Raw genomic sequence first — 16,132 nt, forward strand, 5'->3', positions numbered from 1 at the left:
ATCCAATGGTTTTACTGCAACGTTTCCTTTATTTGTTGGTTGCATTAGTATGAGCTTTCTGTTAACAGCTGTCTCACACACAAACCAACACCCACACACATATACACATCCACATAGAAAACACACACACAGGCATGCACGCACACACACGCACACACACATATAAGCTTGCACGTACAAAACACACACACACACACAGAGAATACTCATCCCAGTTTCTACTCACCGCCTGTTCTGTCCCCCGCAGGGCTGGCTCCTGGATGGGTCAGGGTGTGCTTCCAAAAACATATGTGTACACACGCACACGCACACGCACACACACACACACACACACACACACACACACACACACACACACACACACACACACACACACACACACACACACACACACACACACACACACACACACACACCACAGAGGAAGAAAGTAAAGCAGTGCTCTCTTCTGCTCTACATCTATACAAGCAGGCCTTATTCAGCAAACAGGCTGTGAAATTTAATTAGCTCTCCATCCTCAGTGCCGTGTTTCCTTCCGCGCTCCGCAGGAGTTGTAGAGGAGAGGGGAAGTGCATCCACGAAACCCTTCCCCGGGGAAAGATTAGCTTAGCCGGGTTAATGTTTCAGAACAAAGGTTCCATGGTGCGTCAGGGGGCTGAGGGGGTGGAAAGGAGGATCAGACTGGACATGCACATTAATGAGTGTACTGTGAAATATGGAAGGGGAGGAAACACATTGAGTTGAGAGAGAGAGGGATAGAAAAAGAGAGGGAGAGAGAGAAGGAGAGAAAGAGTGAGGGGGGGAGAGAGAAGGGGGAAGAAGGGAGAGAGAGAGAGAGAGAGAGAGAGAGAGAGAGAGAGAGAGAGAGAGAGAGAGAGAGAGAGAGGGAGAAGAAGGCCTGGGAATCTGAATCCCCAAATCTGAGCTCCATGTGTCATAGTCAATGTGCTCAGCTGCCCTCTACCCAGATTCGCAGTCCACACACACAGCATTCCTCTCTGGTCTGTAAAAAAGACACATCAGGGGAACGGCTGAGCTATGCTCCTCCTGAACATGGGAACTAGCATCCCTGCTGGTCCACAGACTACTCATGTGGCCTGGAGAGCGGGCTGGAGGATGCTAGGCTGGATGGGTGGGGGAATGTTTAGGGAGCACTGCAGGGTCGATCGCTCCAAGGGGACAGTACTTTGGTTACTGGTCAGTGGCTCTCTGTTATCATCATCATGTAGTATCTCATTATAGTCATGACTCCCACATTCCAGTGTATTCTCAGGACAGCTCCTATGAGAATTCATTCTATTCAGGTAGGAGGGAGGGAGAGAGAGAGAGAGAGAGGAGGGAGAGAGAGATCGAGAGAGGAGAGAAAGAGAGAGAGGGGAGAGAGAGAGAGGGGGGAAAGAGATATAGAGAGGAGGAAGAGAGAGAGAGCGTGGGAGTGCTGCTGTTTAGGTGACCATGTTCTCAGCATAAAGCAGCAGTCTTTGTTCGAGGGATGTGATCAGTGTGTGTTATCTTGTGTGGAAGTGAGGGCTTTGCTTTTGTGTGAGATTACCCCTTAAACTCTACCATTACCCCTTAACCCCTACCCTCAACCTTGACCTCTTGAACTGTGGTTCATTTTATTATCTTATTACAGTCCCTGTCTGTTGTTTTCTACTCCATCCAATGGTTTTACTGCAACGTTTCCTTTATTTGTTGGTTGCATTAGTATGAGCTTTCTGTTAACAGCTGTCTCACACAAACCAACACCCACACACATATACACATCCACATAGAAAAACACACACACAGGCATGCACGCACACACACGCACACACACATATAAGCTTGCACGTACAAAACACACACACACACACAGAGAATACTCATCCCAGTTTCTACTCACCGCCTGTTCTGTCCCCGCAGGGCTGGCTCCTGGATGGGTCAGGTGTGCTTCAAAAACATATGTGTACACACGCACACGCACACGCACACACACACACACACACACACACACACACACACACACACACACACACACACACACACACACACACACACACACACACACACACACACACACACACACCACAGAGGAAGAAAGTAAAGCAGTGCTCTCTTCTGCTCTACATCTATACAAGCAGGCCTTATTCAGCAAACAGGCTGTGAAATTTAATTAGCTCTCCATCCTCAGTGCCGTGTTTCCTTCCGCGCTCCGCAGGAGTTGTAGAGGAGAGGGGAAGTGCATCCACGAAACCCTTCCCCGGGGAAAGATTAGCTTAGCCGGGTTAATGTTTCAGAACAAAGGTTCCATGGTGCGTCAGGGGGGCTGAGGGGGTGGAAAGGAGGATCAGACTGGACATGCACATTAATGAGTGTACTGTGAAATATGGAAGGGGAGGAAACACATTGAGTTGGAGAGAGAGAGGGATAGAAAAAGAGAGGGAGAGAGAGAAGGAGAGAAAGAGTGAGGGGGGGAGAGAGAAGGGGGAAGAAGGGAGAGAGAGAGAGAGAGAGAGAGAGAGAGAGAGAGAGAGAGAGAGAGAGAGAGAGAGAGAGAGAGGGAGAAGAAGGCCTGGGAATCTGAATCCCCAAATCTGAGCTCCATGTGTCATAGTCAATGTGCTCAGCTGCCCTCTACCCAGATTCGCAGTCCACACACACAGCATTCCTCTCTGGTCTGTAAAAAAAGACACATCAGGGGAACGGCTGAGCTATGCTCCTCCTGAACATGGGAACTAGCATCCCTGCTGGTCCACAGACTACTCATGTGGCCTGGAGAGCGGGCTGGAGGATGCTAGGCTGGATGGGTGGGGGAATGTTTAGGGAGCACTGCAGGGTCGATCGCTCCAAGGGGACAGTACTTTGGTTACTGGTCAGTGGCTCTCTGTTATCATCATCATGTAGTATCTCATTATAGTCATGACTCCCACATTCCAGTGTATTCTCAGGACAGCTCCTATGAGAATTCATTCTATTCAGGTAGGAGGGAGGGAGAGAGAGAGAGAGAGAGGAGGGAGAGAGAGATCGAGAGAGGAGAGAAAGAGAGAGAGGGGGAGAGAGAGAGGGGGGAAAGAGATATAGAGAGGAGGAAGAGAGAGAGAGCGTGGGAGTGCTGCTGTTTAGGTGACCATGTTCTCAGCATAAAGCAGCAGTCTTTGTTCGAGGGATGTGATCAGTGTGTGTTATCTTGTGTGGAAGTGAGGGCTTTGCTTTTGTGTGAGAGATGACAGTACTGGTGTTCCAGCATTGAGACATACAGATACATGTACATGTCTGGGTTATACTTTCTGAGAGATATACATTAATGTACAACTTAGCTCCTTGCCCCCCATGGTGTTGATGTTGATGTTGATGTTGGTGTGTGTGTGTGTGTGTGTGTGTGTGTGTGTGTGTGTGTGTGTGGGGGGGGGGGGGGTTGCGTGTGCATGTGTGTGCATGCGTGGGTGTACCCCAGCTAGCACATTTGGTTCCTTGGAAGTTGTGGGAATGTATGTTTTTGGTTTCCCATTGGTTCTGGGAACGACACCATAAGTTTCCTGACCGGTAAACTGGAAAAAAATGTAAACGTTCTGAGAATGGAAATGAACATTTAGCCTCTTCTGGGAGCGTTCATTTTTAGGTTGCAGGTAGGTTCTGAGAACGTTTTACTATGGTTCCATTAGGTTTTATTAACATTCTGAGAATGGAAATTATAGGTTATTTGAAGGTAATTAAATAACGTTCTGAGAACATGTTTCAATAAGACTTTTAATAACACTGTTAGCTTAGGTTATTTGTTTTGAACTCATTTGATTAATTTGCTTAGGCATTAATCATGCAAGCATATTTATTGTTTATTATGGCACGGTGTCAGTGAGATTCGAACCTATGATCTTCTGTTCTCTATGGAATTAGTTCACTGTGCCCCCCAGGATGGCGCTAGCATGCCATGTTTTTTTTTTATTCATACAAAGATGCTCATTTTAGTCTATCAAACAAACCCCATATCAAAGGAAACAAGCACTAATTAAGATCAGGTGTGGCCAATTAGTGGGCATGGCCAACACACCTGAACACACTTAACAAGGTGGAGGATAGAGAGAGTTTTGTTGACGCTGAGAACGGAATGTATTTGTTTTTAAATAACATTATTAGAATGTTACTAGTGTTTTCTTGTAATTTTTATAGTTTTTAATGTTCTGAGAACATTACTTTAAATAGAACCATGAGGAAACCTGTAGAAAACATGATGCTAAAGTACTGAAATTCTCACAGAAGTACATTGCTTCTTAACGTTCTCTGAACAATTTGAGAACATTGCTTTATATAGAACCATTAGGAAACCTGTAGGAAATGTTATGCTGAAGTACTGAAATTCCCACCTAAGAAACATATGGTTCTCAGAACGTTATGTGCTAGCTGGGTATCCTGCACTATTCCCAGAAAGTTGTGGGAAGGTTGTATGCAAAATAACCATAGGACAACTATGCTGTCACCATGCTCTAAGAAACATGTGGTTCTCAGAACGTTATGTGATAGCTGGGACGTGTGTATGTATACTTATACATATACATATGCATGAATGCATTTGTGTGTGTGTGTATGTGTATGTGTGTGTGTGGGCTCCTCTGATCCACTCCTCTCTCTCTCATTAGATGTGATGGAGCAGCCTGGGCTGTGGCCCCCTGTGTACGGAGCCCGAGGGCCCTCCTCCCACATACACCCACAACACCCCGCTGTGTACTCCCGCTCGCAGTTTCTACGGCAACAGGAGCTGTACGCTCTCCAGCAGCATCAACAGCATCATCATCTGCAGCATCAGCATCAGCACCAACAGAGTCACCAGTCACACCCCCACCCCCCACCCCACCCCCAGCCCCAGCAGCACCACAGGACAGCACAGACCATGGAGCTCCAACACAGACCCAACCACACCCAGGTGGGTGGCATACTGGCGACACAGATTAACATGAATACATACACACAAACAAACACAAGTACGCACGGATGCGTACGCACGGATGCATACCCACACGTACAGTGGGGAAAAAAAGTATTTAGTCAGCCACCAATTGTGCAAGTTCTCCCACTTAAAAAGATGAGAGGCCTGTAATTTTCATCATAGGTACACGTCAACTATGACAGACAAAATGAGGAAAAAAAATCCAGAAAATCACATTGTAGGATTTTTAATGAATTTATTTGCAAATTATGGTGGAAAATAAGTATTTGGTCAATAACAAAAGTTTCTCAATACTTTGTTATATACCCTTTGTTGGCAATGACACAGGTCAAACGTTTTCTGTAAGTCTTCACAAGGTTTTCACACACTGTTGCTGGTATTTTGGCCCATTCCTCCATGCAGATCTCCTCTAGAGCAGTGATGTTTTGGGGCTGTCGCTGGGCAACACAGACGTTCAACTCCCTCCAAAGATTTTCTATGGGGTTGAGATCTGGAGACTGGCTAGGCCACTCCAGGACCTTGAAATGCTTCTTACGAAGCCACTCCTTCATTGCCCGGGCGGTGTGTTTGGGATCATTGTCATGCTGAAAGACCCAGCCACGTTTCATCTTCAATGCCCTTGCTGATGGAAGGAGGTTTTCACTCAAAATCTCACGATACATGGCCCCATTCATTCGTTCCTTTACACAGATCAGTCGTCCTGGTCCCTTTGCAGAAAAACAGCCCCAAAGCATGATGTTTCCACCCCCATAACTTCACAGTAGGTATGGTGTTCTTTGGATGCAACTCAGCATTCTTTGTCCTCCAAACACGACGAGTTGAGTTTTTACCAAAAAGTTCTATTTTGGTTTCATCTGACCATATGACATTCTCCCAATCCTCTTCTGGATCATCCAAATGCACTCTAGCAAACTTCAGACAGGCCTGGACATGTACTGGCTTAAGCAGGCGGACACGTCTGGCACTGCAGGATTTGAGTCCCTGGCGGCGTAGTGTGTTACTGATGGTAGGCTTTGTTACTTTGGTCCCAGCTCTCTGCAGGTCATTCACTAGGTCCCCCCGTGTGGTTCTGGGATTTTTGCTCACCGTTCTTGTGATCATTTTGACCCTACGGGGTGAGATCTTGCGTGGAGCCCCAGATCGAGGGAGATTATCAGTGGTCTTATATGTCTTCCATTTCCTAATAATTGCTCCCACAGTTGATTTCTTCAAACCAAGCTGCTTACCTATTGCAGATTCAGTCTTCCCAGCCTGGTGCAGGTCTACAATTTTGTTTCTGGTGTCCTTTGTCAGCTCTTTGGTCTTGGCCATAGTGGAGTTTGGAGTGTGACTGTTTGAGGTTGTGGACAGGTGTCTTTTATACTGATAACAAGTTCAAACAGATGCCATTAATACAGGTAACGAGTGGAGGACAGAGGAGCCTCTTAAAGAAGAAGTTACAGGTCTGTGAGAGCCAGAAATCTTGCTTGTTTGTAGGTGACCAAATACTTATTTTCCACCATAATTTGCAAATAAATTCATAAAAAATCCTACAATGTGATTTTCTGGATTTTTTTTTTCTCAATTTGTCTTTCATAGTTATGATGAAAATTACAGGCCTCTCTCATCTTTTTAAGTGGGAGAACTTGCACAAATAGTGGCTGACTAAATACTTTTTTTCCCCACTGTATGTGCACACACACGCACCCACATTATCATGAATACACACCCGTAGTAACATAAATGCACACGCGCACAAACTACCTTATTTTCATGACAACGCCAGCAGTTTTCTTACATAGTACACTACAGGGTCATGATTCAGCTGATACTTCCCCACACACAAATAGCATTGGGCCACAGCATGTACAATACCTATTCATAGCTTCATAGCCCAATATTATCCTAGGATTTGCTGACTGCCTCTCTGGAATAGTGGGGGCTCAATATAGGTGGTGATGCAAACTGCCTGGTTGGTCATTACACACAGTAAGAGTCAATATATCCAGGTTGAATTCATGCCTGGCTCAGCTGAACACCGGTGCTACACACCTAGGGTTGCAAAATCCCGGGACTTTCCCAGAATTCACTGGTTTTCCAGAAATACTGGTTGGTTAATTCCTGGAATTACAATGAAATAAGAAGGAAATTCATGAATCCTCCAACCAGGATTTCGGGAAAACCAGGGAATTTTAGGAAAGTTACCTGAATTTTGCAACCTTACACACACCATACCAATACTGATGAAGCCTCTTGGTCAATCAGCAGATCGCTCAAGATTTGGCTACATCATCTTGAATGTAGACACTACACTCTTAGAAAAAAAGGTGCTATCTAGAATCTAAAAGGGTTCTTTGGCTGTCCCCATAGGAGAACCCTTTGAAGAACCCTTTTTGGTTCCAGGTAGAACCCTTTTGGTTCCAGGTAGAACCCTATTGGGTTCCATGTAGAACCCTTTGCTCAGAGGGTTCTACATGGATCCCAAAAGAGTTCTACCTGGAACCAAAAGGGTTCTACCTGGAACCAAAAAGGGTTCTCCTATGGGGACAGCCGAAGAACCCTTTTGGAACCCTTTTTTTAAGAGTGTAGGGCATGTTCTCTAGCGCTTGTCTTTGGTTATTATGGGATGCCTTACTTTAGGCTATCACTACATTCAGTCTCATTGTGTGAGTTGCGCATGGTTTACTCCAATGGATCAGTGGTTAAGGAATAGTGCTGGCAACACCAGGTTTGCGGGTTTGATTCCTGCAATGGGCCACATTATTGAAAATGTCACTGTCAATGTTGACACTTTTATCCAAAGGGACTTGGAGAACTGTCAACATTGACAGAGCCACATACAGTATATTCACACATAAATAGAACATTCTGTTCACACATAAATGACCTGCTATATATATTTATGATACATTATATTTATATTTGTCCGTCGGTAGGTGCAGAAGAGACATATATTCACACATATAAATAGAACATTTTGTTCACACATAAATGACCTGCTATATGTCCTAGGTGGTGTTTATTCTGTGTATTTGTCCATCTGTGGGTAGGTGGAGAAGAGACCAGAGGAGCCTTCAGTGGAGCTGGAGGAGCTGCTCTCTGAGCCACCAGGTTCTAAACCTTCCAAACCCTACTCCTCCTACCACAACCCCTCCTCCAACAGAAACACCCCCACCCCCGGGGGCCTGCACTGCTCACCTGTCCCCCTGCTGCCAGTCCCAGTCCCCCTCCCTGCACCCCCACCCCAAGAGCACCCCCTCCACCCCCTGCCCCGCCCCTAGCCCGGCAGCCACTGCCCCTCGCTCTCCGGCCATCAGTCCCGCCCCCCCACAGGTGGCAAAAGGGGCGGAGTCCCAGGACAAGAGAGGAGAGGGGCAGCCCCCGCAGGATTACCCACAATCCCTGGAGCCTGGTAAGGGAACTCACACTGTCCATCCACTCTGACTATGTTCCAATTGTCTCTCCTTCCTCCCAAAGTGTGCACTTGTTCAATTCCCTTCACTGATTTGAAAGGCAATGACTGGTATAAGAAACATTCCCACTAGCCCACGCCTTCACCAACCCAATGGTTTTAGATTTGTGGGAAGAAGTGAACAGGTGCTCTCTTCAGGAGATTGGAATTAATTATTGGGACGCATCCCCAGGTTACATTCCAATAATCACACTAGCATACCACTCATAATTCATGCCCAATGCCTCATACTGGCTGCGTTTACATAGGCAGCCCAATTCCGATATTTTTTCCACTATTTGGTCGTTTGACCAATCACATCAGATCTTTTCACATCAGATTTGTTTTACATCAGATCAGAATTGGGCTGCCTGTGTAAACGCAGCCTAAGTGATATGTTAGTGTGAATATTGGAGCAGAACCTCTCTGAGGGATATATGAGAAATATGTATGATGACAATAGACTGTTAAGAGGGATGTGCAAGATAGTAAGAGACACACATGGCTCATGCAGCTGTCAAGGGTTCTACACTAACAACCCTGGCCTTCAAAGTCTATCTGTGAAAACTGTAAATGCCTGATAGGTCTGACACAGCAACAGAGGACATAGCACTACAAATCATCATCCAACAACAGAGGACATAGCACTACAAATCATAAATTAATTGAAGTCATAGGGACAATCATCTGGCTTTTGAGAAATGTTTCTGCCCTTTGTTTTGAAGCTTTTGTTACTTATTCCTCTTTTAAACCTCCCTCCTTTTCTCTTTCCTCTGTTTTTATAGACTTGCTTCCTGGATACACCTACCCTGCCATCGCCATGGGTTACAGGAGCGGCCCATCCCCCCACGATGTCCGATTGGCCGAGCCAGCCGACCTGGAGGCGGTCCAGGTGGAGCCTGCTGAGCATGCTCCCCAGCCTCTCTCCAGCCTGGGGGTGGAGCTAGAGTGTCAGGCCGTGGTGAGGCCCCTCCCACACCAGGAAGTGGAGGAGGAAGAGGAGGTGCAGAGAGAGGAGGTGGAAGCCGGAGTAGCAGCAGGCAGCTGTGGACCTCCAGATCAGGAGCATAGGGAGAAGCAGGAGGAGCAGGTGTTAGTGTGTCCTCCTGCGGAGAGCCCTGTGTGTGAGACCTCCTCCTGTCCCATCCCCATCCTCCTCTCTGAGGAGGAGAACCACAGAGCTGACCCCACCTCCACCCTGGAGGAGCAGGAGGAAGAAAAGTGCCAGGTGGAAGAAAAGTGCCAGGTGGAGAGAGGACAGCAGCAGGAGGTGGCAGGACAACAGGAGGAGCCAGAGCAGGGCTCCACCATCATCCACCTGGACCCTCCCTGCCCTGCCCAGCCCCACCAGGAGGCACACACTGAGGAGGAGGAGGGAGGAGAGGAGGAGCAGGAGGAGAGTACCCCTAATGGTGACAACCACTCAGTAGAGTTGTTGTGCCTCTCCCCCTCCTCCCCCCCTCCCTCTCCCTCTCCATGCCCCAGCCAGTCTATCATCACCCTCTCCACCTCCCTCAAACCCATTGTGCCTAGTTACTGGAGCCTAGAGCTGCTAATCGCCGCGGCCTTCTGCGCCGACGTCCCTCCGTTTCCCATGCTGGCCTCCAGCACCCTCCAGCCCCAGGCCTGCGACACCCATCCCTGCCCCAGCCACCCCCACCACGGCATGGAGCTGCTCAGCGAGCTGGCCGACCTGGAGCTCCAACAGCACCGACACAACACAGGAGACAGCCAAGGTGAGAGAGATACAGACAGAAAGACAGACAGACAGACGGACGGACAGGCGGACAGACGGATGGACAGACGACAGTCTGAAATTATGTCATTATTACTACAATCAGAAACAGGTTGAAATTATGACGTCATTTTAACCAGCTTTGCTCAGATTTGCCTGCTAGGGTGATATCACTTAAAGCTGGAATCCTTAATGTTTTTTTCATTTATTAGGATCCCCATTAGCCGATGCCAATGGCGACAGCTAGTCTTACTGGGTCCGACACATAACGAAAAAGACATTACAGACCAAATACTTTACAATCCTCCTAACTCTTTTCCCACCAGTGAGCCTCTGGTGTATCCTTCCAACTCTTCCCCAGAGATCTCTCTCTCTCTAAGAGCAGTAGCAGGCAGCACATCTTCCTAAAATACTCCTCTAATGATAGAGCAGGAGAGAAAGAAGCAGCAGATCTCTGTTACAATACAGACCTCTGTTACAGTACAGACCTCTGTTACAATACAGACCGAGACCACTTTTACAATATAGACCTCTGTTAAAATACAGGCCTCTGTTACAATACAGACCTCTGTTACAGTACAGACCGAGACCTCTTTTACAATACAGACCACTGTTACAATACAGACCTAGACCTCTTTTACAATATAGACCTCTGTTAAAATACAGGCCTCTGTTACAATACAGACCTCTGTTACAATACAGACCGAGACCTCTTTTACAATACGGACCTCTGTTACAATACAGACCTCTGCTACAATACAGACCTAGACCTCTTTTACAATATAGACCTCTGTTAAAATACAGGCCTCTGTTACAATACAGACCTCTGTTACAGTACAGACCGAGACCTCTTTTACAATACAGACCTCAGTTACAATACAGACCTAGACCTCTTTTACAATATAGACCTCTGTTAAAATACAGGCCTCTGTTACAATACAGACCTCTGTTACAGTACAGACCGAGACCTCTTTTACAATACAGACCTCAGTTACAATACAGACCTAGACCTCTTTTACAATATAGACCTCTGTTAAAATACAGGCCTCTGTTACAATACAGACCTCTGTTACAATACAGACCGAGACCTCTTTTACAATACAGACCTCTGTTACAATACAGACCTCTGCTACAATACAGACCTAGACCTCTTTTACAATACAGACCTCTGTTACAATACAGACTTCTGTTACAGTACAGACCTCTGCTACAATACAGACCTAAACCTATTTTACAATACAGACCTCTGTTACAATACAGACCTCTGTTACAGTACAGACCTATGTTACAATACAGACCTAGACCTATTTTACAATACAGTCCTCTGTTACAATACAGACCTCTTTTACAATACAGACCTCTGTTACAATAAAGACCCAGACCTCTTTTACAATACAGACCACTGCTACAATACAGACCTAGACCTATTTTACAATACAGACCTCTGTTACAATACAGACCTCTGTTACAGTACAGGCCTCTGTTACAATACATACCTCTGTTACAATACAGACATAGACCTCTTTTACAATACAGACCACTGTTACAATACAGACATAAACCTCTGTTACAACACAGACCTCTGTTACAATACAGACCTCTTTTACAATACAGACCTCTGTTACAATACAGACCTCTGTTACAATACAAACCACTGCTACAATACAGACCTAGACCTCTTTTACAATACAGACCTATGTTACAATACAGACCTCTGTTACAGTACAGGCCTCTGTTACAATACAGACCTCTGTTACAATACAGACATAGACCTCTTTTACAATACAGACCTCTTTTACAATACAGACCTCTGTTACAATACAGACCTCTGTTACAATACAGACCTCTGTTACAGTACAGGCCTCTGTTACAATACAGACCTCTGTTACAGTACAGGCCTCTGTTACAATACAGACCTCTCTTACAAATAGACCTAGACCTCTTTTACAATACAGACCTCTGTTACAATACAGACTTCTGTTACAGTACAGACCTCTGCTACAATACAGACCTAAACCTATTTTACAATACAGACCTCTGTTACAATACAGACCTCTGTTACAGTACAGACCTCTGTTACAATACAGACCTATACCTCTTTTACAATACAGTCCTCTGTTACAATACAGACCTCTTTTACAATACAGACCTCTGTTACAATAAAGACCCAGACCTCTTTTACAATACAGACCTTTGTTACAATACAGACCACTGCTACAATACAGACCTAGACCTATTTTACAATACAGACCTTTGTTACAATACAGACCACTGCTACAATACAGACCTAGACCTCTTTTACAATACAGACCTCTGTTACAGTACAGGCCTCTGTTACAATACATACCTCTGTTACAATACAGACATAGACCTCTTTTACAATACAGACCACTGTTACAATACAGACATAAACCTCTGTTACAACACAGACCTCTGTTACAATAGACCTCTTTTACAATACAGACCTCTGTTACAATACAAACCACTGCTACAATACAGACCTAGACCTATTTTACAATACAGACCTCTGTTACAATACAGACCTCTGTTACAGTACAGGCCTCTGTTACAATACAGACCTCTGTTACAATACAAACATAAACCTCTTTTACAATACAGACCTCTTTTACAATACAGACCTCTGTTACAATACAGACCTCTGTTACAATACAGACCTCTGTTACAGTACAAGCCTCTGTTACAATACAGACCTCTGTTACAGTACAGGCCTCTGTTACAATACAGACCTCTTACAAATAGACCTAGACCTCTTTTACAATACAGACCTCTGTTACAATACAGACTTCTGTTACAGTACAGACCTCTGCTACAATACAGACCTAAACCTCTGTTACAATCCAGACCTAGACCTCTGTTACAATACAGACCTCTTTTACATTACAGACTTCTGTTACAATACAGACCCAGATCTCTTTTACAATACAGACCTTTGTTACAATACAGACCACTGCTACAATACAGACCTAGACCTCTTTTACAATACAGACCTCTGTTACAATACAGACCTATGTTACAGTACAGGCCTCTGTTACAGTACAGGCCTCTGTTACAATACAGACCTCTGTTACAATACAGACCTCTGTTACAGTACAGACCTCTGTTACAGTACAGGCCTCTGTTACAATACAGACCTATGTTACAATACAGACATAGACCTCTTTTACAATACAGACCTCTGTTACAATACAGACCTCTGCTACAGTACAGGCCTCTGTTACAATACAGACCTCTGCTACAATACAGACCTAGACCTCTTTTACAATACAGACCTCTGTTACAGTACAGGCCTCTGTTACAATACAGACCTCTGGTACAATACAGACATAGACCCCGTTTACAATACAGACCTATTTTACAATACAGACCTCTGTTACAATACAGACCTCTGTTACAATACAGACCTCTGTTACAGTATAGGCCTCTGTTACAATACAGACCTCTGTTACAATACAGACTTCTGTTACAGTACAGACCTCTGCTACAATACAGACCTAAACCTATTTTACAATACTGACCTCTGTTACAATACAGACCTCTGTTACAGTACAGGCCTCTGTTACAATACAGACCTCTCTTACAAATAGACCTAGACCTCTTTTACAATACAGACCTCTGTTACAATACAGACTTCTGTTACAGTACAGACCTCTGCTACAATACAGACCTAAACCTATTTTACAATACAGACCTCTGTTACAATACAGACCTCTGTTACAGTACAGACCTCTGTTACAATACAGACCTAGACCTATTTTACAATACAGTCCTCTGTTACAATACAGACCTATTTTACAATACAGACCTCTGTTACAATAAAGACCCAGACCTCTTTTACAATACAGACCTTTGTTACAATACAGACCACTGCTACAATACAGACCTAGACCTATTTTACAATACAGACCTTTGTTACAATACAGACCACTGCTACAATACAGACCTAGACCTCTTTTACAATACAGACCTCTGTTACAATACAGACCTCTGTTACAGTACATGCCTCTGTTACAATACATACCTCTGTTACAATACAGACATAGACCTAATTTACAATACAGACCACTGTTACAATACAGACATAAACCTCTGTTACAACACAGACCTCTGTTACAATAGACCTATTTTACAATACAGACCTCTGTTACAATACAGACCTCTGTTACAATACAAACCACTGCTACAATACAGACCTAGACCTCTTTTACAATACAGACCTCTGTTACAATACAGACCTCTGTTACAGTACAGGCCTCTGTTACAATACAGACCTCTGTTACAATACAGACATAGACCTCTTTTACAATACAGACCTCTTTTACAATACAGACCTCTGTTACAATACAGACATCTGTTACAGTACAAGCCTCTGTTACAATACAGACCTCTGTTACAGTACAGGCCTCTGTTACAATACAGACCTCTCTTACAAATAGACCTAGACCTCTTTTACAATACAGACCTCTGTTACAATACAGACTTCTGTTACAGTACAGACCTCTGCTACAATACAGACCTAAACCTCTGTTACAATCCAGACCTAGACCTCTGTTACAATACAGACCTCTTTTACATTACAGACTTCTGTTACAATACAGACCCAGATCTCGTTTACAATACAGACCTTTGTTACAATACAGACCACTGCTACAATACAGACCTAGACCTCTTTTACAATACAGACCTCTGTTACAATACAGACCTCTGTTACAGTACAGACCTCTGTTACAATACAGACCTAGACCTATTTTACAATACAGTCCTCTGTTACAATACAGACCTCTTTTACAATACAGACCTTTGTTACAATACAGACCACTGCTACAATACAGACCTAGACCTATTTTACAATACAGACCTTTGTTACAATACAGACCACTGCTACAATACAGACCTAGACCTCTTTTACAATACAGACCTCTGTTACAATACAGACCTCTGTTACAGTACATGCCTCTGTTACAATACATACCTCTGTTACAATACAGACATAGACCTCGTTTACAATACAGACCTCTTTTACAATACAGACCTCTGTTACAGTACAGGCCTCTGTTACAATACAGACCTCTGTTACAATACAGACTTATGTTACAGTACAGACCTCTGCTACAAAACAGACCTAAACCTATTTTACAATACTGACCTCTGTTACAATACAGACCTCTGTTACAGTACAGGCCTCTGTTACAATACAGACCTCTCTTACAAATAGACCTAGACCTATTTTACAATACAGACCTCTGTTACAATACATACTTCTGTTACAGTACAGACCACTGCTACAATACAGACCTAGACCTCTTTTACAATACAGACCTCTGTTACAATACAGACCTCTGTTACAGTACATGCCTCTGTTACAATACATACCTCTGTTACAATACAGACATAGACCTCGTTTACAATACAGACCTCTTTTACAATACAGACCTCTGTTACAGTACAGGCCTCTGTTACAATACAGACCTCTGTTACAATACAGACTTATGTTACAGTACAGACCTCTGCTACAAAACAGACCTAAACCTATTTTACAATACTGACCTCTGTTACAATACAGACCTCTGTTACAGTACAGGCCTCTGTTACAATACAGACCTCTCTTACAAATAGACCTAGACCTATTTTACAATACAGACCTCTGTTACAATACATACTTCTGTTACAGTACAGACCTCTGCTACAATACAGACCTTAACCTCTGTTACAATACAGACCTCTGTTACAATACAGACCCAGACCTCTGTTACAATACAGACCTATTTTACAGTACAGACTTCTGTTACAATACAGACCCAGATCTCTTTTACAATACAGACCTTTGTTACAATACAGACCACTGCTACAATACAGACCTAGACCTCTTTTACAATACAGACCTCTGTTACACTACAGACCTCTGTTACAGTACAGGCCTCTGGTACAATACAGACCTCTGTTACAGTACAGGCCTCTGTTACAATACAGACCTATGTTACAATACAGACATAGACCTCTTTTACAATACAGACTTCTGTTACAA

The 16,132-nt window shown here is 44.3% G+C and overlaps 1 protein-coding gene across 1 annotated transcript in view; it reads left to right on the forward strand.

Annotated features, from left to right (window-relative positions):
- LOC121551786 (BAH and coiled-coil domain-containing protein 1) overlaps positions 1 to 16,132 on the forward strand; it is an 80,995-nt gene that overhangs the window by 29,494 nt on the left and 35,369 nt on the right. The window contains exons 7-10 of the mRNA XM_045212740.1: positions 4,617 to 4,900; positions 7,954 to 8,103; positions 8,153 to 8,315; positions 9,140 to 10,090. Coding sequence (XP_045068675.1) covers positions 4,617 to 4,900; positions 7,954 to 8,103; positions 8,153 to 8,315; positions 9,140 to 10,090 — 1,548 coding nt within the window. The remainder of the gene's footprint in view (positions 1 to 4,616; positions 4,901 to 7,953; positions 8,104 to 8,152; positions 8,316 to 9,139; positions 10,091 to 16,132) is intronic.

Source organism: Coregonus clupeaformis, unplaced genomic scaffold (assembly GCF_020615455.1).
Source record: "Coregonus clupeaformis isolate EN_2021a unplaced genomic scaffold, ASM2061545v1 scaf0047, whole genome shotgun sequence".
NCBI lineage: Eukaryota > Metazoa > Chordata > Actinopteri > Salmoniformes > Salmonidae > Coregonus > Coregonus clupeaformis.